Source organism: Rhinatrema bivittatum, chromosome 4 (assembly GCF_901001135.1).
Source record: "Rhinatrema bivittatum chromosome 4, aRhiBiv1.1, whole genome shotgun sequence".
NCBI lineage: Eukaryota > Metazoa > Chordata > Amphibia > Gymnophiona > Rhinatrematidae > Rhinatrema > Rhinatrema bivittatum.
Window position 1 is genome coordinate 46,707,638 of NC_042618.1, and position 26,236 is coordinate 46,733,873.

Sequence of the window (26,236 nt, forward strand, 5' to 3'; positions counted from 1 at the left end):
AGGCATTCTGAGGGCTCTCCATCCTGGAAACCGTGTTTAAACATAAATGTGACCTTGGGCAAGTCACTTTACCTTCCATTGCCTCAGGTACAAACTTACAGGGTCATTTATCAAATTGCGTTCTGGCGTTTTCGCATGCGATAGCACCATAACGTATGGTGCGATGCAAATCAGAAAAAGAGGAGGAGTTAGGGGCGGGAGTGGGCTGGGTTCACCATTTGCGAACCCTTTTCTCATGGTTTTAACGCCGATTTTTAGCTATACCTTTTTCAGTAGGGTTAAGGCTTTATTGCATCATGCGATGTATTCTCAAATGCTGGTTTTAGTAGTTTTGAAGAGAGAGAGAGCGCCTAGCCATAATGTCCTCACACTAGATAGGTATGTATATCTCTATGGGAAGCCCATCTAGTAACTCGAGGTGAGGTTTAGTTATTAGTGTAGGGGTTAGGAGCCACTTTGACATTCAAAGTGAGACATACGAACAGAACAGTGCTCTCTTGTGAAGATTTGATGACCTTCGGAGTGAGGGTTGAGAGAACATTGCACAAATCTCATCTTTGAGTGAGTTTCCTCACTCCGAAGGTCATCAAATCTTTACAAGAGAGCACGATACAGAAATTTCGGCCTTACTGTATAAGGGGTAAAAATAGCGCGTCGAAAACGCGCGGCCAAACTGGGGCTAAAGGTGCGTGCGGCCAGGCGGACCATACTGAATCGGCCCAAAAGTGCAAAAAAGTTATCGCAATTTGCAGTCACTTAGCGCAAATTGCGATAAACTGCCTATTACCATAAAACACACCCCTTTTTTATCGCATGCGATATTTAGTGCATTTTGATAAATCCAAGCCCTAGATTATAAGCCCTCTGGGGATAGGGAAATACCTATAGTACCTGAATGTAATCCACTTTGAAACGCTGAAAAAAGTGCGAAAAGCGGAATGTAAAATCTAAATAAATAAAAATAAAATAAAATGGCCCATAGCTTAAGAGGTAATGTAGCCCTGTGTCTGTGGGTATCAAAATGGACTTCATCTGTTAATGTCCCACAAAGAGCCATTCATCCTTTTTAGCTGCTTGAGCAAAATCCATTTTTATCTCTGAGCCATGGTGTAAGCACAAGGACCAAGATAGGTGGGAACGTTGCAAGGCCCAAAGGCATACACATAACTGCATTTTGAAGTTTTAAATTGTTGAATGCCTTAAGGTTTAAACTTTAATATAGGTGTATTGGCAGGTTTTTTTTAATGTATACAGCACTGTACGTGATAAGTCAGACATTTGGTTAGCATCCTTTCCCCAAAGAGCTGACAGTCTTAAGTTCGAGCCTGGGGGAGGGTACCTGAACTGCTCAAGATTGCAGATATTTTGGGAAGCTTTGCTGGTGTCCCCTGGTTTCTAGATGGGCAACTCATGATGGAAAGGGTGAAATCTGGTTTTGTGGCACTGTTGCCTGCTGGGGAGGAGGGTATCTCATGAATTCAGTTTCAGGGGGGTGGAAGCTTTCCCTCTCCCTGGAGGATAACCCTTTCAAAGAAGAAAAAGTGAAGTGCTGTGCGAAATAAAGCAGATTGCAAAGAAATTGAAATCTAGCCGGCATTCAGGCAAAGAATATCAATTCCAGATTCTATTTGATCTTTGGCGGTTCTGTGGCTTCAGAATTTGTCGCCAAGTTAGAATGTTTGCATCTCTGTGGGATCTTTGCCTTCCCTGTACTTTTCTTGTAACTGCTTCTTTCTGCTTTCCCCCTGCAGACGTTTGTGAACGACGTGCGGATCCCTGACCAGAAGTACATCACACTGAAGTTAAGCGACGTGATCCGCTTCGGCTACGATATCCTTTCCTTAGTGGGGAGCTCTGAGCACGGTGTCGGGAGCTGCTCTTCCCAGCTCTGTCGTCTGCTGTGGTTTTTCTTCCTAAAAAAATGAAAATGATTGCGTCCCGTCCCCCCGGCTCCTCTTCGTTTCTGCCGCTTGTGGCTAGAGCTGCAGCCCAGGTCGGGTTTGTTTGGTTATTGTTAGGCAGAGGTGACTGCTTGACATCCTCCAAAATCTTTTGGTAGTGTTCACTGATTACTAAATGTTGTAAGGTTCGAACTGTATGGCTTCCCCCGGTACATTTCAGTTACATTGTGAATTTGTTATTGCACGCAGGCCCCAGTGTCACAAAGGGACATGCCAGGGTGACCCTTCCTGAAGAGGTAGGAGCAGAGGCCATGATGTCTGAAACCAAATCGTGTGTCTGAGCAAACAGAAGTCCGCAATGCCCTTGTACCTAATTGGACAGTGCTTGGATCTTTTAGAATTTTTACACAGCCTAAGTTCTAACAGTTTCATGTGAATGCTTTTAATGTAACAAGATATTTTTCCAAAAAAAATAAAACCTACCACTTTTAGAATTAAAGAAGATAGGTTTGCTTGGGGAGGGGTTAGTGTCTCCAAATGGGTTGGTTTTGTGCACACCGTGACGGGAATGAACCTCACTTATTAGCCAGGATACATCGGGTACAATCTCAGTCTCTCAAATTTACTGCTAGTGCTCTTCTTAATGCTTGTGTTGTACCAAAAAGCTTCCTTCTGCAGATCATGGGGTGTAAAACACACAGGCATCTTAAGGAGGTGCTTCTGAAAGTTCCTTTTAATCAGATCGGTAGCGCCCAATAAACAGGTCGATACAGTTATGCCGCGTTAGAAAGAGTGCGGCAGTGCCAGGCGCACCCTCGTTCCCCGCACGCACAGTTCTCTTCACCTACCGCTCGATACTCTCTTCAAATTGCATGCAAATGCATGCCGCGTCTGCGAAGCGTTAGGCAAACGTTAGGCCCGCGCAACCCATTTTACTGTATAGGCGCTAATACAGCGCCTATACAGTATCCTGGGTGCGCTGGTACCTGTCATTTCAAATGTCATTTCAAATGACATTTGAAATGACAGGCACCAGGAAGTGGATGGTTCCCCCCCTCCCGAAGCAAGGCGCAGGGCGAAAATTAAAACGGGAATAAAGTGTAAAAAATGGGGGTAAAACCAAAGGGAGTAAAGTGTAAAAAACCATGGACGACCTCCATATTAACATTGCAGCGTAAGTTGTTTATATATATGTATAAATACCTGTCACTTTCCTGTCACTTTCCGAATCCCCCAGGCGTGCGGTCATTGAGGCGGCGGCGGGAGCCGGCGGGCGGGTGGGCGCCCGTTCATCCAGGCGGCGGCGGTGGGAGTCGGCGGGCGGGTGGGCGCGCGTTGGATCCAGGCGGCGGCGGAAGCTGGCAGGTGAGCGTGCGTTGGATCCAGGCGGCGGCGGGAGCTGGCGGGCGGGTGGGCGGGCGCGTGTTCGATTCAGGCCGCGGCCGGAGCAGGCGGGTGGGCGTGCATTCATCCAGGCAGAGGGAGCCCGCTGGCGGGGGCTGCCGGAGGCCGCTTTCGCCGCCGGCTCCCTCCGCCTGGATGAATATACGGCCCCCGCCGGCAGTGAATGAATGCCCGTGCGATTTCGGCACTCAAGGCGTGACATCACGACGCTTGACGTCACAGCATGTGACTGCCTTGAGCGCTGAAATCGCACGGGCATTCATTCACTGCCGGCGGGGGCCGTGTATTCATCCAGGCGGAGGGAGCCGGCAGCGAAAGCGGCCTCCGGCAGCCCCCGCCGGCAGGGGCTGCCGGAGGCCGCTTTCGCCGCCGGCTCCCTCCGCCTGGATGAATGCACGCCCACCCGCCCGCTCCGGCCGTGGCCTGGATCGAACACGCGCCCACCCGCCCGCCGGCTCCCACCGCCGCCTGGATCGAATGTGCGCCCACCCGCTCGCAGGCTCCCACCGCCGCCGCCTCGATCCAACGCGCACCCACCCGCCCGCCGGCTCCCACCGCCGCCTGGATCGAAGGCGCGCCCACCCGCCCGCCGCCGCCTGGATGAACGGGCACCCACCCGCCTGCCGGCTCCCGCCACCGCCTGGATCCAACGCGTGCCCACCCGCCCGCTGGCTCCCGCCGCAGCCTGGATCCAACGCGCGCCCTCCCGCCCGCCGGCTCCCACCGCCGCCGCCGCCTGGATGAACAGGCGCCCACCCGCCCGCAGGCTCCCGCCGCCGCCTCGATGACCGCATGCCTGGGGGATTCGGAAAGTGACAGGAAAGTGACAGGTATTTATACATATATATAAACAACTTACGCTGCAATGTTAATATGGAGGTCGTCCATGGTTTTTTACACTTTACTCCCTTTGGTTTTACCCCCATTTTTTACACTTTATTCCCGTTTTAATTTTCGAACACCACACTAACTCGAAGTAGAGGGTAGGCGGTAAACTAACAGGTTAAGGACGCGGCAAAATAGCGGGTTACAAAGGAGATAATCTGAGCGCGCGTCACAGTATCGGAGGGGAATAGCTAATTCCTTCATTATACAGCTAATTCGTTCATTTACATATCATATACATGCTGGGTGCGGAAAGGGTTATGCGTCTGTTTTAAGAAGCGCTAAGGACGCGTGAAACTGGAGACTGTATCGCTGGATCGCCTTACGCGTCCGAATTGTGCGCTCACAGCAGGTTACAGACGGGAAATCCTCAACCGCACGTTACAGTATCGATCTGACAGTTGGGGCAGTCTCTGTATCTTTCCGTCATGTTTTTTTGGTGTCCGATTGCATCATTCAGTGCCTGCGGATCTTCTCTTTCTCTCTCTCCATATGTTGAATGGAAAAGTCGCTTGTTTTTCTCCTTTACTGCGCTGTCCGGTTTTCTTGCACCAAGCTTTGTATCAGTTGGAATGGAAATGTCACAGGTGATCAAAGCGTCTTCATTCTGTACAGTGATCCCAGTGATAATATCCTATTTGCAGTTTCCAGTGGATGAGCCAAGCCTTTCTGTACACAGGCCTTCTGACATCAGCACATCGCATCCAGTGATGAGATGTGTGCCGTCTCCAGTTCTGTTTCACAGAATCTGCATTTGTCTGTTTTATTTTCCTGTGATGGCTGTGGGCCCTCCTGTCCTTGTATTGCTGCTGGTGTTCTTGCTTGCTGATAATATCAGATTGGGAGCCACTGATATAGAGGGTTACATACTTGGCCTTTTGCAATGCTTTGATCAGGTCTCTGATAATTGGACAGAGCATTTTTGTGAACATGGAGAACACATTTATGTATCCTCTTCTATTTGTGTGCACACCGGGACACAAGAAGTGAATCCTTTGCTCCATTACCCATCATCACTAGTATTTATTTCTGTGCTAGTTGCCCTTTTGGACCCAGTTTGCCCTTGAATATAGCTGAAGAGCCTGGGTTTTTTCCCCTCTGGTTTTCTAGATGCAGAAATAGATGGAAAGCTTTTTTTTTTTTTAATATTTATATGTAAACATGGGCCTCCCTTTCCCTTCTGAAATCATCACATCTTGAAAATGTATATCTGATTGAAAAAAAAAGAGAAAATAAGAGATGCCTCAGAACCACTTGTTTTCCTTGTATTGCTCTCTTGCAGCACTGTGGGGATGAGCCTCCTTGCTGTCACTTTGGCAGGTTTTTTACCAAAGCACTCCACTGAGAGGCTGGATGTTGTAAATGTGGTACTACGGGACTGGTGAAGTTTGTCTTAGAACTGAAAATCTGTCCTGCAGTAAAAGATCGTTTGAAACGTTAACTTTATATTTTTTTTTTTTCCTGGGAGATTTGGATTTCCTACATATGGCCTTGCAAAAGCAGGTTTTTCCTCCTCTGGTGTCATCCAGATACTGAGTCGCACCCTCTCTGGTTTGGCATTGTGATGCATACGTCACATTGGGTGGTATGGGTCCTGACATCACAATTTGGCTTTATCATGCGAGGGTGTGGCATTTAATTGTGGCATTCCATTAAATAAAGCTCTGTTCAGTCATTGATTCGTCTAATAAAGAATTTCCCATCTAGATTTTTAGGGGTACATATTCAGTCACTGTCTGGATAGCAAAGTTAGCCAGATAAATTTATTCGGTTAATTGTGGAGGTATATTCATAAGAGTATAAGACTTGCCATACTGGGTCAGACCAAAATACATCAACCCCAGTATCTTGTTTCCAATAGTGGCCAATCCAGGTCACAAGTACCTGGCAGGATCTCAAGGGGTAGGTAGATTCCAAGATGCTTATCCCAAGAATAAGCAACTCCACCTTAATAATGGTTTATGGACTTTTCCACCAGGAACTTGTCCAAATCTTTTTTGAATGCAGCTACACTAACCGCTTTCACCACATCCTCTGGCAACAAATTCCAGAGGTTAATTATGCATTGAATACAAAATATTTTCTCTTATTAGTTTTAAGTGTATCACTTAGTAACTTTGTTTGTCCCCTAGTCTTTGGACTCTTTGAAAAAGTAAACAATCAATTAACATTTACTCGTTCTACACCACTCACTATTTTATTGAGTTGTCTCTTCTCCAGGCTGAAGAGTCCTAACCTCTTTAGCCTTTCCTCATAGGGAACTCGTTCTATCCCCTTTATCATTTTGGTTGCCCTTCTCTGTACCTTTTTTAATTCTGCTATATCATTTTTGAGATGTAGTGACCAGAATTGCACACACTATTCAAGATGAGATCGCACAATGGAATGATACAGAGGCGTTATGATATTCTCTGTTTTATTCTCCATTCCTTTCCTAATAATTCCTAGCATTCTGTTTGCTTTCCTGAGTGGTGACTTCTAATGTGGAACCTTGCATTATATAGCTATAATTCGGGTTACTGTTCCTTAAATGCATCACTTTGCACTTGTCCACATTACATTTTATTTATGTAATCACCTTACTCGTTCCTATTTCCAGGTCGTTTATAAATAGTTAAAAAGCAGTGGTCCCAGAACAAATCCCTAGGGCCTCCATTATTCACTTTTCTCTATTGAGAACATTGATTATTTAGCCCTCCTCTCTATTTTCTATCTTTTAGCCAGTTCTCAATCCACAATAGGACACTGCCCCTATCCCATGACTTTTTAATTTCCTAAGAAGTCTCTTGTGAGGAACTTTGTCTAATGCTTTCTAGAAATACAGATACGCTATATCAACTGGCTCACTTTAATCCACATGTTTATTTATGCCCTCAAATAAATGTAGCAAATATCTGGCATTTGGATGCGCGTTTTGGATGCGCTAGCTTTACCCCTTAGGGGTAAAGGGGTAATAGCACTTTGAAAACGCACGTCCAACCCCCCCCCCCCCGAGACTAATAGCGCCCGCAACATGTAAATGCATGTTGATGACCCTATAAGTCATTCCTGCGCGATACAGAAAGTAAAATATGCAGCCAAGCCGCACATTTAACTTTCAGAAATTAGCGCCTACCCAAAGGTAGGCGCTAATTTCTGCCGGCACCAGGAAAGTGCACAGAAAAGCAGTAAAAACTGCTTTTCTGTGCACCCTCCGACTTAATATCATGGCGATATTAAGTCGGAGGTCCCGAAAGTTTAAAAAAAAAAGTTAAATAAATAAATTTGAAATCAGCCTGTGGCTTGCGGGTTGAAAACCGGATGCTCAATTTTGCCGGCGCCCGGTTTCTGAACCCATGGCTGTCAGCGGGCTCGAGAACTGATGCCGGCAAAATTGAGTGTCGGCTGTCAAACCTGCTGACAGCCGCCGCTCCTGTCCAAAAAGAGGTGCTAGGGACGCGCTAGTGTCCCTAGCACCTCTTTTTACTGCCGGCCCTAATTTAAATATTTTAGTTTACTGAATTGCGCACACAGGACACTGGCCTGTGCACGCGCCGGGAGAGCAGGCACTTGACTGCTCTCCCGCGAACCTTACTGTATTGGCCTGCATGTGAGGTAAGACTTCCCTTGGCAAAATCCATGTTGGCTTGATCCCATTAAACTATGCTTATTTATATGTTCAGCAGTTTTGTTCTTTATGATAGTTTCTACCATTTTGCCTGGCACAGTCATCAGATTCACTGGTCTGTAGTTTCCTGGATCATTATTGCAGTTGCACTATTGAATGTAGCTGGCTATCTAAAATTTTGCCAGATAAATTTAAATTGCTAACTTTAGGACAGTTCTTTAGGATGACCAGACTTAACTGTATAAGTTATCTGACTAATTCTGAATATTGGAGTTAGCCGGATAACATACTCAGCTAACATAACTCCTCACTGAAATGCTCCTAAACTATCCAGCTAAATTTCAGCCAGATGATGAGATATCCATCTAAAATTTAGCTGGATAAGTGCCGAAATATTCATGTTGCTGGCTGACTAGTAGTAAGTTATCCAGCTAAATGTCTCTGAATATGATTCTCTTACAGTCTAGATTTTGCTTCTAAATTCTTTGTTGGCTTTCATTCCTTTCTGTTTTAATAAGTAAATTTTTTGTCTCTACTGTAATTTGTTTTAGGATTGAATTATGTGTTCGTGTGATCTGCAAAGCACGATTGCTCCGATTATATTATGGAATATAAGATGTTATAAATAAAATGCTTGTGTAAATGGCATCCGTGATTTCCTTATTAGAAAACAGTCACATACAGTAGATGCATAGTTCATTGCTGAAGAGACCCCAGAGTTTAAAGTGCTTGGTTTGAGTTGAAGAGTGCGGCTGATCGATGCCCTGCCATTGCTCTTCAGGAACCTAGCCAACCTGCTGCTTAGCTTTCTCGCTCACTCCCGAAACTGCCTCGACCTGAAAAGAAGCTGCATAAATCCGTCTTTTGGATGTCTTGGTTAGTGCAAACACACTTTTTTTTTTCTTGTTTTCTTTTAAATTTCCAGTGCTTGTTCTGGGTTTCAGGATGAAACCCATGCGCACAGTAATTAGAAACCTGGTTAGATTGAAATGATTAGATTTCGTTTGTGGTGTTGATGTGTAATAGTTGCATGAAATGAACTGAAAGTTCTGGCAGGACCCTTATTTTGGAAACTAGCTGCCCACCGCTTTGACCAGCCTGAATGTGTTAAATTATTCTGAGCACTATGGTGTTATGTTACTTGTAGAAAAGAGCATGCGGGGCAGGCCTGCTGGCTCTGGCAAATTCTTTGCCCTTCCCTTCAGATGGACCCTCCTTCACTTCCTGCATTGGATCTTCTGCTCCCTGGGTCTGCTGGGGCTGAGGATGCTGCAGAGGCATTGTACACAGTGCTGGGGGTAGGTGGATGGGAATCATGGTGAACTCTGACGGCCAGATTTAAAGCTCATGATACAGGGTTCTGGAAGGAGTCCTGGTGCATGGCTTCTGGCCTGAGGACCACTGCTGCATTGACCAGACTAAGAGAATGGGTGGGTGATAGGGGGAAAAATGCACAAGGTGCCAGAATCTCAGCACTGGTTGTGGTTGAACTGGAAGAAAAGGAGACAGGAAGAACTATCCAGCTGAAACAATCTTATTTGATTTATATTCCACATTTCAGGCACCTTCAAAGTGGATTACATTCAGGCACTGTGTGTATTTTCCTATCCCCAGAGGGCTCACAATCTAAGTTTGTGCCTGAAGCAATGGAGGGAGAAGTGACTTGTCCAGAGTCACAAGGAGCAGCAGCAGGATTTGGACTTTGGCTTCCCTGGCTTTGTAGCCTGCTGCTCTAACCATTAGGCTACTTCTCCATTCCAAAACACCTAAAGAAAAGAACATAAGAGAATGATAAAGCGAAGGGCACAAAGTAGACATTTGGTGACTTCTACCACCACACCTGCACCATTGGTTCCTTAGCCTGGCTTTATCCTTGGTTTGCTTGAAAACAGATTTGTAGCTATAATTGAAAAAGGTTTAGTTTTGTTATCTAAATTTATTTTTCTGGTTCCTTAACTCAGTCTGTACATGCCAACATGTATGTGTTAGAACAGATTCATCATAAAGTCCCGGAGGAAGCATTAAAGGTAAGTAGCTTCTGGAAAGACAGATTGCCTTAAGTAAGTTCCTCTTCTTCTTTTCCTAAATCAGATGTATGGTAGCCAATTCCTGTGTAAACGTTTGTAAAATTTCCCTCGTGATTGTGAACTTGGAGACCGCATTCTTCGAAGACAAGCAGGATGTTAGCTCTCACACATGGGTGACATCATCGGATAGAGCCCCGGTCTGGAACTTTGATCTCAAAGATTCTAGAACTTTCAAACATGCCCTACTGAGCATGTGCAGCTGTAGTTATCACCCTGCCCTCTAGGCAGAGTCCCTCAGTCTCTTTTATTTTCCGCGGAGCCGTTTGTGTCATGGTATTCAGCTTTGCTCTTTCCTCACAGTTTTTGTAAGTGATTTTTTCTAGACCTGCAGCTGTTTTTCTTTCCTTTACCATATGGTAGCTTTATTTTCCTTTTCCTTTTCCATTTTTCCTATTGTCTGCCAGCCATATGGCAGGCCTTAGTCGCTGTGCCGCATGGCAGAGTATAATAGTATCCCTTATTAAATAAATACTGCACCTGCAGTTTGCTATCTGTGTCCTTTTCTTGCTCTGTCTGTTTTTGTACCTTAGTCAGGTACTGGCAGGACTGACTGAATGCAGTCCGTGAGTGATCCGTGTAGGCTGCTGAGACTGGGAGCTCGCCTGAATTCTACCTGAGCAGGAGTTCCATGTCATTTCACCGATCGATCAGTATCCGATGGAGGTTCAGACAGTGAAGAGATCAAGGACCACACCATTCCTGTGGGGGGGCAGAGTTCATCTTCCTCACATTCAAAGGAACTGGTCTCCACGGGCAGGAACCCTGGATGACATAGTCTCCTCTCCTACTTGCCTGTGATGGCAGTGCAGTCTCCTTGTGAGAGAGGGTGAGCAGGAGCCTTGGCAAGCAGCTTGCTGCAGCACCTTTGGTGCCATGCCCAGTAACTATTGCCTGCGCACATCTGTGACAGTGCACTGATGATCAGACATGTTGAAGTCAGGACCATGTCAGGGACCAGGACTGCCATTGAGTGCCCTGGTCACCCTTGATGCCTTCAAAGTGCTTGATCACCATTGATGCCGTAAGGGCCTTCTGTGCCATAGGCATCTGTGGATCAGTGCACCTGAGTCATCAAGCGCCTTGGACCTTGATGTGAATTAGAAGCACCGAACTCTAGTGTCAAAGACCATGACTGCCATTGAGTGCCATGGTTCCCCTCAAAGCTATTGGAGCCGCACTTGATGCCATGTATGCCCTCAATCTCATTGAGGTGTGTGCATGGGCCATTGAGGTGAATAAGCATTGAGGCCATGGCTGCCATCGATGCTGTAGCAGTGTGGAGCTGCCTCGAGGCCATAGATGCCTTCGATACCATCAAGGTGCGGGACCACCATGGAGACCATCAGGTGTGTTAGCCAGTGATGCCAGTCCCCACTCTTGACAATGTCGAGCACCATCAACGAGGCACTGGGATTGCCATTGAGCACTCTAGTCACCCTTGAGGCCATTGACTGCCAGAGCCTGAGAGCTCTTGCATGCTAGTGAAGCCCTCAGGCAACAGGAGTTTCGGCTTTGGACGGACTTGGTACTGTCTAGCGCTGGGGTCGCCATCCACTCAAGGCATCCTCGACTGCCAAGGAATCCAGGTGCAGTGTTCCAGTGCCCTCGAGGCCTCTTTGCAGTGCCCAGACTGGGCACTGAGGGGCATTGGGCTGTCCCATCACTGGCCTATGGTTATCAGGTACTATGGATGCTGTTGATTTCAGGAGCCCTGAGCCAGTGGGATTGGGGGCACTGGAGGCCCTGCCTGGCTTCAAGCACCATTGGTGCTAAAGAACACTAGTTGAGGCTATCGTCAGCCATAGCCGCTGGTGAGGGACTCCATTGAGCTTACAGCATTGACGCCCTCTGATGTATAGGTGAACCAAGGGGAACCGTCGATGGTGCAGGACAGTCATCAGTTTCTTTGGGCACCAGTGAGGCATATTGGGGCTGCAGAGCTCTGTATGCAGGCACTCCTGGCATCCTCTGTACTGCCAGTCCATCAATTGTCTTTTGGTACCAGGATCTATTGGGCTTTCGATGTTCGCGAGTGCCTGTGGTGCTGGGGATGGCGCTGTATACTGTTGACCTGATCAAGAATTAGTCAAGTGCCGTCGAAATCTTGTTTGGTGCCATTGATGCAATCCATTGTCAGTGAGTGCTATGGGTCCTACAGGCGCCGTCACCACAGTGGGCACCAGTGGATGTGATCAGATGCCGCAGAGCTCCAGGAGCACAGTCAGTCGCCATAGACTTTGCTGTTGCCATTCCATAAGTGAAATGGCATGAGCCATTCCCGATGTAATTTCAAGGGCTGTGCCCAGCCTTTTTGGAGTATTATCGGGTACTGGGGATACCATGGGGGCGATGCCATAGAATGCCACCCATCACCATGCTATAATCTGAGCCCCAGTGGTACTGGAGAGCCATCGTCGCACTGTTCCTATCCACTCTGTTGGGAGTTAGTTTGATAATGGAGCGCAGCATGTACAGTCGGGTATGTTAGGGCATCTACTCCAAGCACCTGGGGCATAGGTAGGCAGCTTTCTTCATGTCTGTGCAGTCCACAGCCATGCCATGTTTCTGCCATCATTGAGTCAAGCTATCGGTCTTCTTGTCTGTTCTATAACTGGCAAGGAATGTGACATCACAAACTCTGTGATTGCTTTTTATCAGCACGCTGCCACTGTCTCTAATAGGTGGTGTTTGGTCATTGCTGTGCTGTGGGTTTGTAGGTGTGCCACCATCTGTAGGATGGGATACCACTGTAGGAGTATTAGTCAACGTGCTTTACAGCAGAGGGCACTATTCTACCCTTGTAGCAAGCACAACAGGTTGTGCACTGCAGCCACAGGAATGACCTAAGACTGTCCCTGGTCAAACTCCAATGGGAGTTGATACCAGGAGGGTAGTATCGGGAGTCTTCTCCTTCCTCAGAAGAAGAATATGTCTTTCAACTCTTCCCATGTTACAAATCCCCTTTGGGGGGAAGCCTCTGGGGCTACATCCCTTGCAGGTTATTGCCAAACTGGAACCTCGATTCTTTTGAATCTGTGCATCTTCTTGTAGGCTAGGACCTGGGAACATCAACGGCGGTCATTGGACCATTTTTCCTGGGGTCCCTCTGTTGATTATCCTGGTGGCCTACCCTACCTGAGGGTGACTGCAAGTGGCAGATCGGTCGCTTCTGAACCTCAGCGATCAGTGACTATAACTCAACTCTCACCTGGAGAGTTAAAAGGTCTTTTGGGATCGTGAGGCCCTGATTCCCATTGCTTTCCTGTCCCTTTAGGAATAAGAGGTATGACTGGGTTTACAGGGCGACTGGGTTTACAGGGCGACCCTCTTGTCCACCCCTACAAGGAGTGTCCCTCGTTTTCTGTTTCCCAGAGAAAGGATGTCACTGCTTCTGACTGGCAGTCACTCTCTGTTCCTCACGGGATCTGAGAGCAAGTTGGATGGTAGTACTCTCCTTAAGTTGTCCTAAGGCACAATGGGTCTAGTTCACGAGGGAGCTATTACAGATTCAGTCTCCGTCATACGAGGAGTCTCCTCTTCGGGGTAGCTCCTCAGTGAAGATTAGGGGTTTCTCCCGTCCAGGAGTCACATTTGATACCTGCTGAGCTCAATGGGTGTTCTTTGTGGAGGACCACTATTGCCAATCATTCTCGCCTGCGGGACCCTACCTCAGTGAGCAGGGTTCTAGTCCATCTAATTGGCAAGTATTCCTTTCAGCTTATCGCCATATCCATGGCTGAGGGAGTTGGGAGATGGGGGACCCCCATAACAGAGGTACTACTCTTTGATTGCAGTGGCTTGCAAGTTTTATAAATTCCCATTTTAGGGATAACCCTGTCTGCGGACAGGGGAATCATGGTTCATGCAATGGTTGTTCTGTTTACTGGACTGCGTGCTTCCTTGGGGGAAGTATATGTAATCTTGGCGAGGTATTAATACCTAAGCCACTTCGTGGGCAGTCTGTTCCAAGATCACACTGACCATACTCTGGTTACCCTTAGGGTTTCCAGGCCAGTGAAGAAATCCTGTTCTACAGGAGTTTGCACTTGCAGCACTCTGGCTTCCTGTCTCTTGGTGGAGTGTTTCTGGATTTCTTCCCTGGGGCATTCCCCCTCAGTTTCAGCAGATCCAAGCAGGCTGAGAGCTCTGTCTCCGTGGGTAACTCCCTACTGGAATCGGCAGTGAGTTATTCACTTGGGGTTGAGATATATAATCTACTACTACTACTAAACATTTCTGTAGTGCTTCACGACTTATTCTTACCCCTGCAGTCCAGCGGTCTGCCTTTGTGTTCTTTTCTCCTTTCAGCTTCCAGTTGGAATGTTGAGTGGAGGGAAAGAAAAGATAGGGCATTTGTGGTACATCTTAGTGCAGTGGTTCTCAACCTTTTTTCCGGCCGGGACACACTTGACAGATGGTTCTCATGTGCGTGACAATTGAGCATGTGACCGTCATGGGGCTAAATGTAAACTTGTATTCTGCATCCTCAGGAACCCTCTCGACCCCCAACAATGGGTGCACAGAAGAACTAGGGCATTACCCGTACAACTCACCATAGAAAAAAGATATTCTGGTTCTGATGACGTCTTGGTAAAAGCAAAACAAGCTCCCTTTACTGGCAGGCACAATACCCCTCTTTATGAAAAGATAGTAATTTACCACTAATGCACGTCCTATTGAGAAAACACAACAAATAAGATTGGTACAAATGACTACATGCTAGTAAAATAACTCACCTTGGTCACACACACACAGAACTGACCTTCACCAAGGACAGAAAGACCACAAATTATAAATATGGAGACAAACTGGAAAGGAAACCCAAAAAAGCCACTCTGCATGCAATGCAAATCTGGAGAAATGGAAAGAGGAATATAGCACCTAACATAGTCCCAGGATCTGCAATAATGCACACAAACTAAATCTGCACAAAGATACACCTGAATTATGGAACACATAACAACCCTATCTATGAAAAGGCAACACTATAAATATTAAATCAGGTCCTAAACACTAATATATCTCCTATTAGGAAAACAAAATAAGCCAAGCTGCTATAGAGCCCCACAAAGAAATAATTGTAAAGCTACAGTAGAAATGTTACAAAACAGCTGCTGAACAGAATAACATTCAACAATTAAAAACTAATAAAAATTATTAAAAATTGTCCAAATATCAATAAAATATTTCAAAACAGCAGACACATCACATAATACCTAATAATTAAAATGGCAGTCAATTAAGAAAAATAAACTTAAAAAGCCACCTTTGCTTACCCTCTCCAGCAACTCTCCTACTCCTTTCCTTTGCAGACCAATAGCACACACCAAAAACAGCAAGGGCTGCTGAAGCTCTGTCCTCACAGTCCTTAGGGCCCACAACCAGTCACTCACACACAGTCTCTGACTCACACCCAACAGTAACCTCCCTAACCAGTCTCTCTTCCACACACGCACGTCACTTTCCTGACCAGACTCTCTCTTCTTCTCACACACACACACACGCACGCACGTCACTTCCCTGACCAGACTCTCTCTTCTTCACACACACACGCACGCACGTCACTTCCCTGACCAGACTCTCTCTTCTTCACACACACACGCACGCAAGTCACTTCCCTGACCAGACTCTCTCTTCTTCACACACACACGCACGCACGTCACTTCCCTGACCAGACTCTCTCTTCTTCACACACACACACATGCACGCACGTCACTTCCCTGACCAGTCTCTCTCTTCTTCACACACACACACGCACGCACGTCACTTCCCTGACCAGTCTCTCTCTTCTTCACACACACACACGCACGCACGTCACTTCCCTGACCAGTCTCTCTCTTCTTCACACACACACACACTCGCACGCACGTCACTTCCCTGACCAGTCTCTCTTCTTCAAACACACACGCACGTCACTTCCCTGACCAGTCTCTCTCTTCTTCACACACACACACACACACACACACATGCACGTCACTTCCCTGACCAGTCTGTCTCTGTCATACACAAATGATCTTGCTCCCATTCTACCATATAGACACAAAGCTGCCACTCACGCACCCAGGCACCCATTCTACCCCACACACAACCAAAGCTGCCACTCACACACAAGCTGCCACTCGCATACACTCACAAGTAAGTTTCCTCTCTCATGTGGAGCCTCTTCTCATTGTTTGGCCCAATAAGCCTAGCTTCCGCTCTTCAGCTGCTGCTAGCCTGCCCTCTGCCAGCAGCACGCAGCGATAATTCACTACTAACTGCATCGGCCCACTGGGAAACGATCGATCCCCTGATAGGCCAGTCCACCCCTGGAGAGAAGGGAAGCACAACTGGGGCAGGGGGACACCAGGAGCCGTGACACACCTGTCGATGCTTGGTGACACATTGGTGTGTTACGACCACTGGTTGAGAATTTCTGTCTTAGTGTATGCCTGCAGGGAAAGATACACCACTTTTTTCATATGTTTTTGCCAATTTCTGGCCAGAACTGCATTTATCTTTTCTTACTTCACTAGGTTGTCCAAAGTGCCTTCCTGCTTACCTGAACTATCCTGTAGATAGGATGGATAGCCCTGCCCTTGACAGGGTGCAGTGTGGGTGAGCTTAAGGCCTAACTTATCTTCCTGCTCGGGGGTTTGGGCTAGCGATCCCATTCAGGGATTTCCTTTCATCCCCTGAAATTCCTGATGCTGTCCTGCATGGTCAGCTATGTCTGGTACTTTGGCACATAGGGTCTGTCACGGATCCTGCTGTTATTGCTGATCATTCTTCCAAGCATTGCTTGGGTTTTTCTGCCCATTGTGCCTATCAGCGAAACATAGGCATTCTTCTACAGATGCATTCTGTCCTTCAGATGCCAGTGGACCAGTTTCTTTCTGGGGAGCTGTGGGGCCCTAGTTGGGTTTTCAGTTGTCTAAGAGTCATTCTCTTGTTTTCATCTCTAGACTTTTTCCTGTATCCAGGAGGTTCTAGACGTATTGTTGTTGGGTTTACTGATCTGAAACCCTGCTTGTAATATTTTCCATGATGCGGAGTATGTTTCTTGCTGGCAATCACATTACTCCCCTAGCGTAGGCACTTCTGCTGCACATCGGAATTTTATGGCTCAGTCTGTTCTGTGGGTTTTTGGTTTTTTTTTTGTAGAACCCAACTCTTTTCCCACTTAGACCCCTTTGTGAGTCAGCTGCCTCACAGGCAAAAGGTAGAGAGGTGGTGCTTTCAGCACTGCAGTTTCCCGCTTTGTTCTGCTTGGACAGCCTATAGCTTGGGAATCATCCATGCGTGAGGACTACCATCCTACTTGTCCTCGGAGAAAGCAGAGTTGCTTACTTGTAACAGGATAGCAGGATATCGGTCCTCGCAAAACCCACCTGCCTTCCCCGAGAGTTGTTTTTTCCTTGTATGAGTTATATCATGGACTAAGGGACTCTGCCTTAGGGGCAGGGTGATAACTACAGCTGCACATGCTCAGTAGGGCATGTTTTGAAAGTTCTAGAATCTTTGAGATCAAAGTTCCAGACCCATGTGTGAGGACTAACATCCTGCTGTCCTCGGAGATCATCTGTTACAGGTAAGCAACTCTACTTTCTCCCTTACAGCAGATCAGTTGTGAGACATCTTCCGGGGTTGAGACCACTGTTGTAACTATTCGGCAGTTTGGTTGAATGGAATGGTTACCCTCCTTTCAGGACCTGGTTATCCAGCTCTCCAGGTGTGCTACAAAAATGAGTCTGCATGGGTGGGAGAATCCCTGTCTTTCTTATACAGAACCTTAGATGCTGACCGTCTTCTCAGGTTAAATTGGTACAAATCTTGTATCTAAATAATAAAAGATCCACTTCAAAAGGTTTTCTTATTTGAAAAACTCCAGAACAGTTAGAGACCTCGTACCTGCCATTAACCAATGGATTGTCAGGCTGAACACAGTGTTCTCCTTGGTGACCTGATTTTACTTGGAGCAGTACTCGTGTAACTTAAGATCTAAATGATGTAATCAAATTATGCTTATTTTCAGTTGTTCTAAATCCTATATTTATTTTTGTAATCCACTGCAAGTGATACAGTTCATTTATTGACCTGAGATGTCTACTACTTAAAGATCTATCCAGATCTATTCTACTGTATATTCTGTGATTGGGACTTGTATGCGAGCTAAAATAGCTTTCTTTACCCAGGCTCTTTTTTTTTTTTCTTTTCATTTCATCCAACAATGGAGTATCTTTGCAGAAGGCATTAAATAGGCAGGCTACAGTTGCGTCTGTCCAAGGTTAATGACTGGGACTTACATTGAAGAAACTGTGTCAAACTGAGACATTTTGTAAAGCAAAGTCTGCTCACATTTTCTTTCAAGATAAAATCGGATTTAAATACTTCCTCCTCCCTGACCCAAATAAAACCCAAATAGCGCTAATAGAAAATGTGTTTTATAGGAAGGCATGCTTTGACGTTGCAGATTCCTAGCTGTTTACAGCCATCAGTGGTTTGTTTCTCTTTTTATTTATTTTTTTTTACCAGGGATTCTGTGGTTTTACCAGTTTTCCTAGGGGAGTTGCTCTTACTCTGCGGCCCACTCACAGCTGCCTTTTTGCCATGCAGCTCAGCCTGAAGGCAGACAGAAACAAAACCCGCATGCTGCTCTTTTGAAGAGAATTTCTTGAATAAAGCGTACAGGCTGTAAGCAAAAGCATGTGTTATTACAGCAACAGCATAAGCAAAGAAGTGGGCTTTTACATTTCTTTGGCATGTGTAATACATCGCACACCTCCCCTTTTGTTGTCCTGCCTCACTGATCAGTATTTGACATTTCGGAGGCTCCTTCTCATTAACCACTGCCATTGTTATGAGTCTGTGTAGGCTAGGGGTGGTATGGAACTGATCGACGGAGCACCCTTTTATTGTAAGTACAGCACAAACAATTGACACGTGGACTCAAGAAAGAGGTTTGAGATGAGAGTGTAGGGGGTGGCACACGCACACTTTTTATTCCGAAATATACAAGAAACTAAATATCCAGGACAGTGGCGATTTGACTTTATTAGGTTGCGTCTAGCTTGCATTTGGTGTGCAGCCTAGTTTTGTTGTAAAGTTGTACGGTCGACGTCTTCTGTTGGGTTGGGCAGTACACGGCACCTTTTGCTTTCTCTGTGTGTCATGTAGGTGGTATGTCAGAGAGGTAGCTTGCTCTGTGCTCTCAGAAAGGCTTTCGAGATTGCACCATCAGCAGAACAGACTGAAAACAGCAACATAACCTTGAGCTGTCTATTTGTTTTCAGATGGAGAAGAGGGACCCATGGGGAATTCAGGATGCATTCTGTGCTCCTTTGGTGTCGTTCTCTGAGAACTTTATATTGAGGGATTCCTTTTTACATGGTGCACTTTAAGTGTATTTACTGCTAAGCATTATTTATCTAAGTGACTGGTACCATCAGTTGTTATGAGAGGGGGCAGGGATGGAGATTAGTCTGTGCTACAAACACAAACTGTCTTGGCTTCTCTAGATCCTCTTTAAAACGTTGCTTGCTGCAAGTTGCGGCCTTTTCTCTGACTGTGTTACGGACATTGTGATGCATTGCTACATTTCAAGGTTGGGGATGTTACCCAAATAAACGGTAGCCAGTATTCACCCCTAGCACCCCCACACTATAAATTTGGTTGTTTGATGGAACTGACAGTTCCAGTAAGGTACTAACAGGTAGTTCTCCATTGTTGGTGAAAAGGGAATTTTTAAAGCTGCTGTTAGGGCTTTCAAGACTTGCATGAAAGTGGCATTACTTCTAGGAGCTTCCATGCAGTCTTAAAAGAGGTTGCCAGTGAGTGTTTTCTCTCTCGAGTTGTCCCAGCCTTCATATCTTCTCAGGGTCCAGGCTTGAAGAAACATCTCAGCTGGTACCAATTCATGGCAGACCTTTATTATTGTAGCTGGAGAACCTAAGTTCATCTTGTGTGTACAGTGGTGATCACAAAATATTTCATCCTGTACGGCGAGAGCGGATCTCCCAATAGCTTTTAACATCTAGGGCTGTAGGGTAGAGTTCTAGTACCAGTACTGGTCCTGGAGAAGACTGGATTGTTTGCATTGAACCCACAGAACTATCCGAAGATGAGTTTTTGAGGCAATATCTGTATTTGTACTGAAAGGTTTTGTAACTATAACTTTCCTTTATACTGTAAAAGAATTCTGAAATGTGCTGCCCTACCCCATGTTCAGATGGGACTGGAAACTGTCCTGCCAAATGGAGCATGACTGTTAACAGATTTCATGGGTTTCACATGGGTTTTTGACATGGCTGCCTTGATGGCATTTTTTTTTTTTATTCCCTCTTTTTCTGCCTTTGGCAGCTGCTTTTGGGTTAGGACCAAGACCGGCTGCAAAAGGCAAGTAAAAGAAACGGTCCTGGAGAGTTGGCCTTGCCACAAACAGCAGTGTCAAGGGGCACTTCAAACACTTTGTGCAGGCAATCAGAGATCACAGTTTCTTATATTGAAAAAAAAAAAAGAAAACAAAAAAAAGCAAACCCGATGCCTTTTAATCTGCAGTAGCACAGACCGTGCGACTGTTTTGCACAGATCTGGTTTGCACAGGGCTTGCTTACACATTTTCCATGCATTCACCGGCTTGGGACCCCACTCACTGTCTGTTTGTCCTCCGCAGCACGAAAAGTACACCAGCCAGCTTCAGATGAGCCTGAAGGGAACCGGCACCAAAAGGGCAGAGCCGGCCCTGGAGCCCGGTGCTTACGAGTCCTCGCAAGGCAAGCTGGAGAAAGGCGAGAGAAAAGCAACCACAGGTATTTCGGAGCAAACCGGTTCTTCCAGAGCCAAGCCAGGATCATTCATGTGCCTCCGTCAGCTGGGAGATCGCCTTGATGTCACTGGGTTGCCTTTTTTTTTTTTTTTCCCCCAGCAGTTGACTTTTTATTTATGTTAAAGTCTAAGAAAGGGGGCAATCATACAAGGGTGCTGGCTGGGGTGAGAGGCAAGGTGCTTTCTGTTTTGTTTTGCTTTATTTGGTTGTTGCTTCTCAGATTTGCTGTTAGCAGAGAGGAGCTGCTGTAGTAGTTTGCTGCTGCTGAGTTAGTTGGAGCAGGTGCCCTGCTGGCACCAGTTCAGCGGACTTTGCTTCTTCCAAGGTGAAGAGCGTTAACCTCTGTAGTGATTCATGTAAGGATTGCCTGGTTGTGCGCTGACATGTGTGAGAGGGTAAAGTGAACACAGATTTCCAGGCAGGGAAAGGAGAACCACGTGCTCTACTTTTTATAGAAGAGCTGCTTGCTGGATCACAGCTGCCATTAATGTGCGATTAGTTTAAAACATGTGCCTATTTATTTATACATACATATGTACTTTGTTTCATTGGAAACATAAAGTGTCTAACAAAATAGACATAATGGTGATGGGGCAATAAGATCTAGTAAACATTATTGCCCTGTGTCACTATTTCTTTATTGACCTGTTGAAGATGCAGAAGCAAAGTACATCTTTTTGTCTTCTCATGCTGTTAAATTTTTATGACCTTGAGGAGAGAGCTCCTTGGTGGCTTCACAGCAGCAGAGTGGCCTAGTAACTATGACTTTGTGGTGACAAACTGCATTCCAGTGCCATGTTTTTGGCAGGTCTCTATTCCCCTCGCTCTTGGCGCTCTCTGCCCCATCCTCTCCCCTCCCCTCTCCAGATGGTATGCTTGGGTGAGGTCTGGAGGGAGCTACACCCTCAGGATTACTCATAGGCTAGCTGGGGCCGCCATGGTAATGGCAGCTGATTATTTTTTTCCCCTCCCACCGTGAGCCTGAATGCATGACCTCTGAACCCTGACCCCTATACTATGACCTGAGCCATAGTTTTTTGCTGTTGATTGGATGGTTGAAGTTCTGTGCGGATTTTGAACCGCATGCACTTTGTACCCATATTTCTTTCTATCCACTGCTGGAGATGTTTGCTTTTGCTGATTTTCAGCTGATGCGCTTGCCTTAGAGACAGGCTTGCAGGAACTTTAGGAGATATGTCCGAAGCACTTTAGGGATTTGTTGAGTTGGAGTGCATGCTGACCCAGGTTCCTCTTGTAGTAATAAAAAGTTTCTTCTGCTGCAGTCCTTTCTTGCCATTACTTGTAGATTAATGCTTGCTCTACAGTTTTCATGATGTAAGGAACACACTATAATACCTCTGTCTATATTCGACGCCAAGGATATCTTTCTCATTGGCACAAACCCAGAGAAAAGCTTTTTCTTGAGCAGGACTATTTCAAAAGTCTGCCAGATTGAAACGTCGACCCATTCTGTCCCCACTCTCCCCTGCCATAACAGGGTAAAGTAAGGGGAAGGAGAGGAGTAGATAATAAGCATCCTCCTCCCAGCTGAATGGTGGAGGTTCAAATCCTCAGGTTCCCCAAATAAAAAAAATTAGACTTTGTGGCCATGGCGTGCATAGCAACTGTGGAGCTGTTTCATATTCCCTCTGCTTATAAAATATCGCACTGTACATCTCCCTAAAGGAGAAAAGCTGTGCATGCTGCGAGAGCTCCTTGGTCCATTCTAACAGTGTCATCTTTTGATGACCTGAGCATTGACTGGGCAGACCACCAGCTCCCTACTTGGAGGGCACCTTGTTTAACATCCCTACTGCCCTAAGCTGAATTTCGATCACTGACTTATAGGTGAAAGGCTACGTAACTCTGTGCCAAATCTCTTCAGCCCTCCTGGATCATTTATTTATTTATTTATTTATTTATTTACTTACTTACTTACTTACTTATTTATTTGTTTAAATAATTTTGCCTAAGGAAATGTTTGTTTTTTCCCCTTTTGATTTCTTAAACTACTTCCTTACTGAAAATAATGTTTTGGAAGTCACCAGTACTTAACAGTTTCTTTAAATTCATTCTGCTGTATTTTTAACCTTTTGTATCTTAACTTAAATGTTTATTAAGTTGATCAGAGCTGTGACGGTTTTGGAGGAAGTGAAAGAAGTACATTTTAGCCTGCCTGTGTAGAATCAGCCCTGCAGAATCTTTTCATCCCTCCCTACTGCTTTTTTTTTCTCCTTCATTCCATGCATGCTAATATGCGGCTTGTAAACCTGTTCAACTTCTGATTGAGCAACTGATTTTAAAGGGAGGAGGAATAGCCTAGTGGTTAGAGCAGTGGACTATGTACATAATTATGAACCAGGAGACCAAGGTTCAAGTCTCGCTATCACTCCTTGTGACCTTGGGCAAGTCACTTTACCCTCCATTGGCTCAGGTACAAAAACTTAGATTGTAAGCCCTCTGGGGATAGAGAAATACCTACAGTACCTGAATGTAAACCGGTGTGATATCTCAATTGAGATGAATGTCGGTATATAAAAATAATAAATAAATAAATTAGCTCTGTTTCAACCAAAGCTTCTCCAAATTTTTAAAATGCTTTGTCCAAAATGTGACCTGTCGGGCTTCCTCAGGAGCATAAAACCGTGCCCCCATCAACCCTCAAGGGCTGGGGTGGTCAGTGAAGAGTTTGAAGGGTGAGAGGTTTCACAGCACTCCCTAGAAGAATTGGAAGCTACAGTGTAGGACTCCCTACGTCTGTAAACATAAATGCAACTGTCTGAAAATCTGAGCATCTAGTACAGGTGGAAGTGGGAGAATACAGAATTTGAATGGATTGGACTTTTGTACATAATATGCACTAAAAATACAGGGGCTTTCAGGAGGTAAATAGTGTAGTAATATTCCATCATCTGTGGAAATAACTATGGAATCCCAATTGGTTTTCACTATGTACGTGAATTTTTTCAGTTAATTTCACACTTCTCAATGTCACTCTCCTTTCTCTGAAAAAGGCTGATGTAATGTGTGTTTCAGCCAATACTTATTAACTGGCTTATTCTGAGCCATTTCCTTTAGATTAATTTGATTCCTAAATGTATAAACAATTAATTACTATCTCACAAACCTTTCCATCACAAAGTTGTTACTGTTCTTTGTGTGCTTAACCTTACATTTTTTTTATTATTATTTTTTTTACTCAAGAGGAGCAATCTCTATAAAGGAGATCAGGAGTGACCCTCTGCTCTCTCTTTTCTCAACTGCAACTTTTTTCTCAAAATTTTTGACAGGTTCTTCTGTTAGTCAGATTATTGCTCTACCGATGTCATCACAGAAAAAAAGTAGATCCTAACCATGCTGGAATGTCATCTTAACATTTTACTAATAGCTCTAATTCCCTCTTTCTTATGATTAATCTATTAAGGAGAGGTTTTATTAATTTTGGACCACATAGGAATGTTTTAGTAATATTAGTTTAGCTGATTATGTGAAAATTGTGTCCTTACGCCTGCTGCCTTATATTGCTTTTTCATGAGATGGAGGGGACAGGGTCTAATTAGCATATTGTGGCAGTTTGGAATTCTGTTCAGCACTGTCAACCTAAGCATAGAAACTGCCCAGTGAGAGAGAAATCCCAGACTGGATTCAGATTCCTGACTGGATCAGAGTTAAACTTGCACAGAAATTTGGGTTTTAAAATACATTTTCCTTCAGAATTTGTTCTTTGATAAATTCTAAGCTGTCCTTCGAAGTCTTTGAATGAATGAATGAATCATTTTTAAATCCCTGTTTTAGGTACAAAATGAAGTCATTGTACTCTATGATGAAATAATCTTTTCCCATGGAATTTTGAAAAACTAGAAGCTATTTTTGGGGGTCTCCCATATTCCTTTAGGCGATCCCTTGGTGCTAACGAATTTCCCTCTTTTTTTTTTTTTTAATTATTTTTAGCCCCTTTTCTCATGCATTTTAAAATGCCACTATTTGATTAATTTAAATTTCCCCAAACTCATTTTGGGGCCAGATTGGGGGTAAGGAACCCTCCCTCATATGTCCCCAATAGTTATTTTTATTAAATTTGAGGTATTTTTAGTGTTTTTAAAGGTGGTGGCTGTTGCAATATCATGACCTCAGGCTAGCGCACAGGTTAGCCTGTGGTCGGATGCGCGTTTTGGACGCACTAGGCTAATACCTGATGCAAAAAGGGGATTAACACATCCAAAACGTGTGACCAAAAACACTCGTAGCTAATAGTGCTTATCACATGTAAATGCCATGCAGATGAGGCTATTAGCTTTTGCTCCCGATGCAAAAAATCACCGCTCGACCAATGTGCATGTTTTTACATGCAAGTATTAACACCAGCCCCAGAGCTGGCGTTTAGTCTTGTTGCGTGTAAAGGGCTAAAAAACCCCCCAAAAAACTCAAACAGAAGATTATTGTTTTACTGTGGTTCCTCCTACTTCGTATCATCCCGATACGAAGTAGAAGGAACCATAGGATGCAGCATGAAAAAAAATCTTGATGGTGGTCTGATTAGGAAAACGGACGCTCAATTTACGAGTGTCGTTTTTGCTAACTCGTGGCTGTGTGCAGGTTAGGAAAAAGGATGCTTGTTAATTGAGTGTCCGTTTCCCTAACCTCACAGCCATATCTCCTGGATGCCCGATGCCATGGACACACTAGGGTCGCACAATTTATCCCTAGCATGTCCTTTTAGTGTGGCAGCTCATTTGCCTATTGCATTGGGTGGTCCTGATTTGCTAAGCTTTTCTTCCCATTCTCTGTCTATGGGAAAAATGCTTAGTACTTGAGGCCCTGCATTAGTTGCCTTGACCACATCCTCTGGTAACAGATTCCACAGCTTGAGAGTGCACAGAATGAAAAAAATACTTCCTACAATTTGTTTTAAATCTGCTGGTTACTGGTTTCATGGAGTGTCCCCTAGTTCTGGTGGTGTTTGAAAGGGTGAATAACTGTTTTCTGTTTATCTGTTCCATCCGCTCTGTCATCTCGTTTCCAAGCTGAAAGGCCTTTCTCCCTAAGGGAGCTTTTTTTATCTTTTTATCGTTTTTGTTGCCCTTCTCTGTACCTTTCCTATGTCCGCTATGTCTTTTGTGAGATGAGGCGGGGAACAGGTTACCACGCCCTTATAGACCCAGCAGAGGATCAGAGATGATCACTGATAGAGCACCAGAATTGGAGCATTATCTTCGCTTTTAATGGGTATATAGCACTATAACACTCCACCTTCACAGGGTTTCAGTGCATATAGCAGTATTGTAATGATGAGCCCTAAGAGAGGGAAAACCTCAAATTGCACTCCACACCCACTGCCTACCTGCTTCCTGTATTGATGAGGCTGAAGTGTTTAATCTCGTTGTGTGGTCCAGTTTAATGGCAGCTGTATGACCTACACCCAGCTCAATAAATAAATAAATAAAAGGAAATTAATTGTTATCATAAACTGGTAAAGTATTAATCATACAATGTCTTCCTTTTATAGCAAAAGGTGAGGTGGAGGTTTAGTTGGTTGTGATACATTTTA

General features: G+C 45.1%; 1 protein-coding gene across 4 annotated transcripts in view; it reads left to right on the forward strand.

Moving 5' to 3' along the window:
- CEP170B (centrosomal protein 170B) overlaps positions 1-26,236 on the forward strand; it is a 139,359-nt gene that overhangs the window by 21,288 nt on the left and 91,835 nt on the right. For all 4 annotated transcript variants that reach the window (XM_029598077.1, XM_029598080.1, XM_029598078.1 and 1 more), the window contains exons 4-6: positions 1,752-1,830; positions 9,766-9,824; positions 20,536-20,671. In XM_029598077.1, coding sequence (XP_029453937.1) covers positions 1,752-1,830; positions 9,766-9,824; positions 20,536-20,671 — 274 coding nt within the window. The remainder of the gene's footprint in view (positions 1-1,751; positions 1,831-9,765; positions 9,825-20,535; positions 20,672-26,236) is intronic.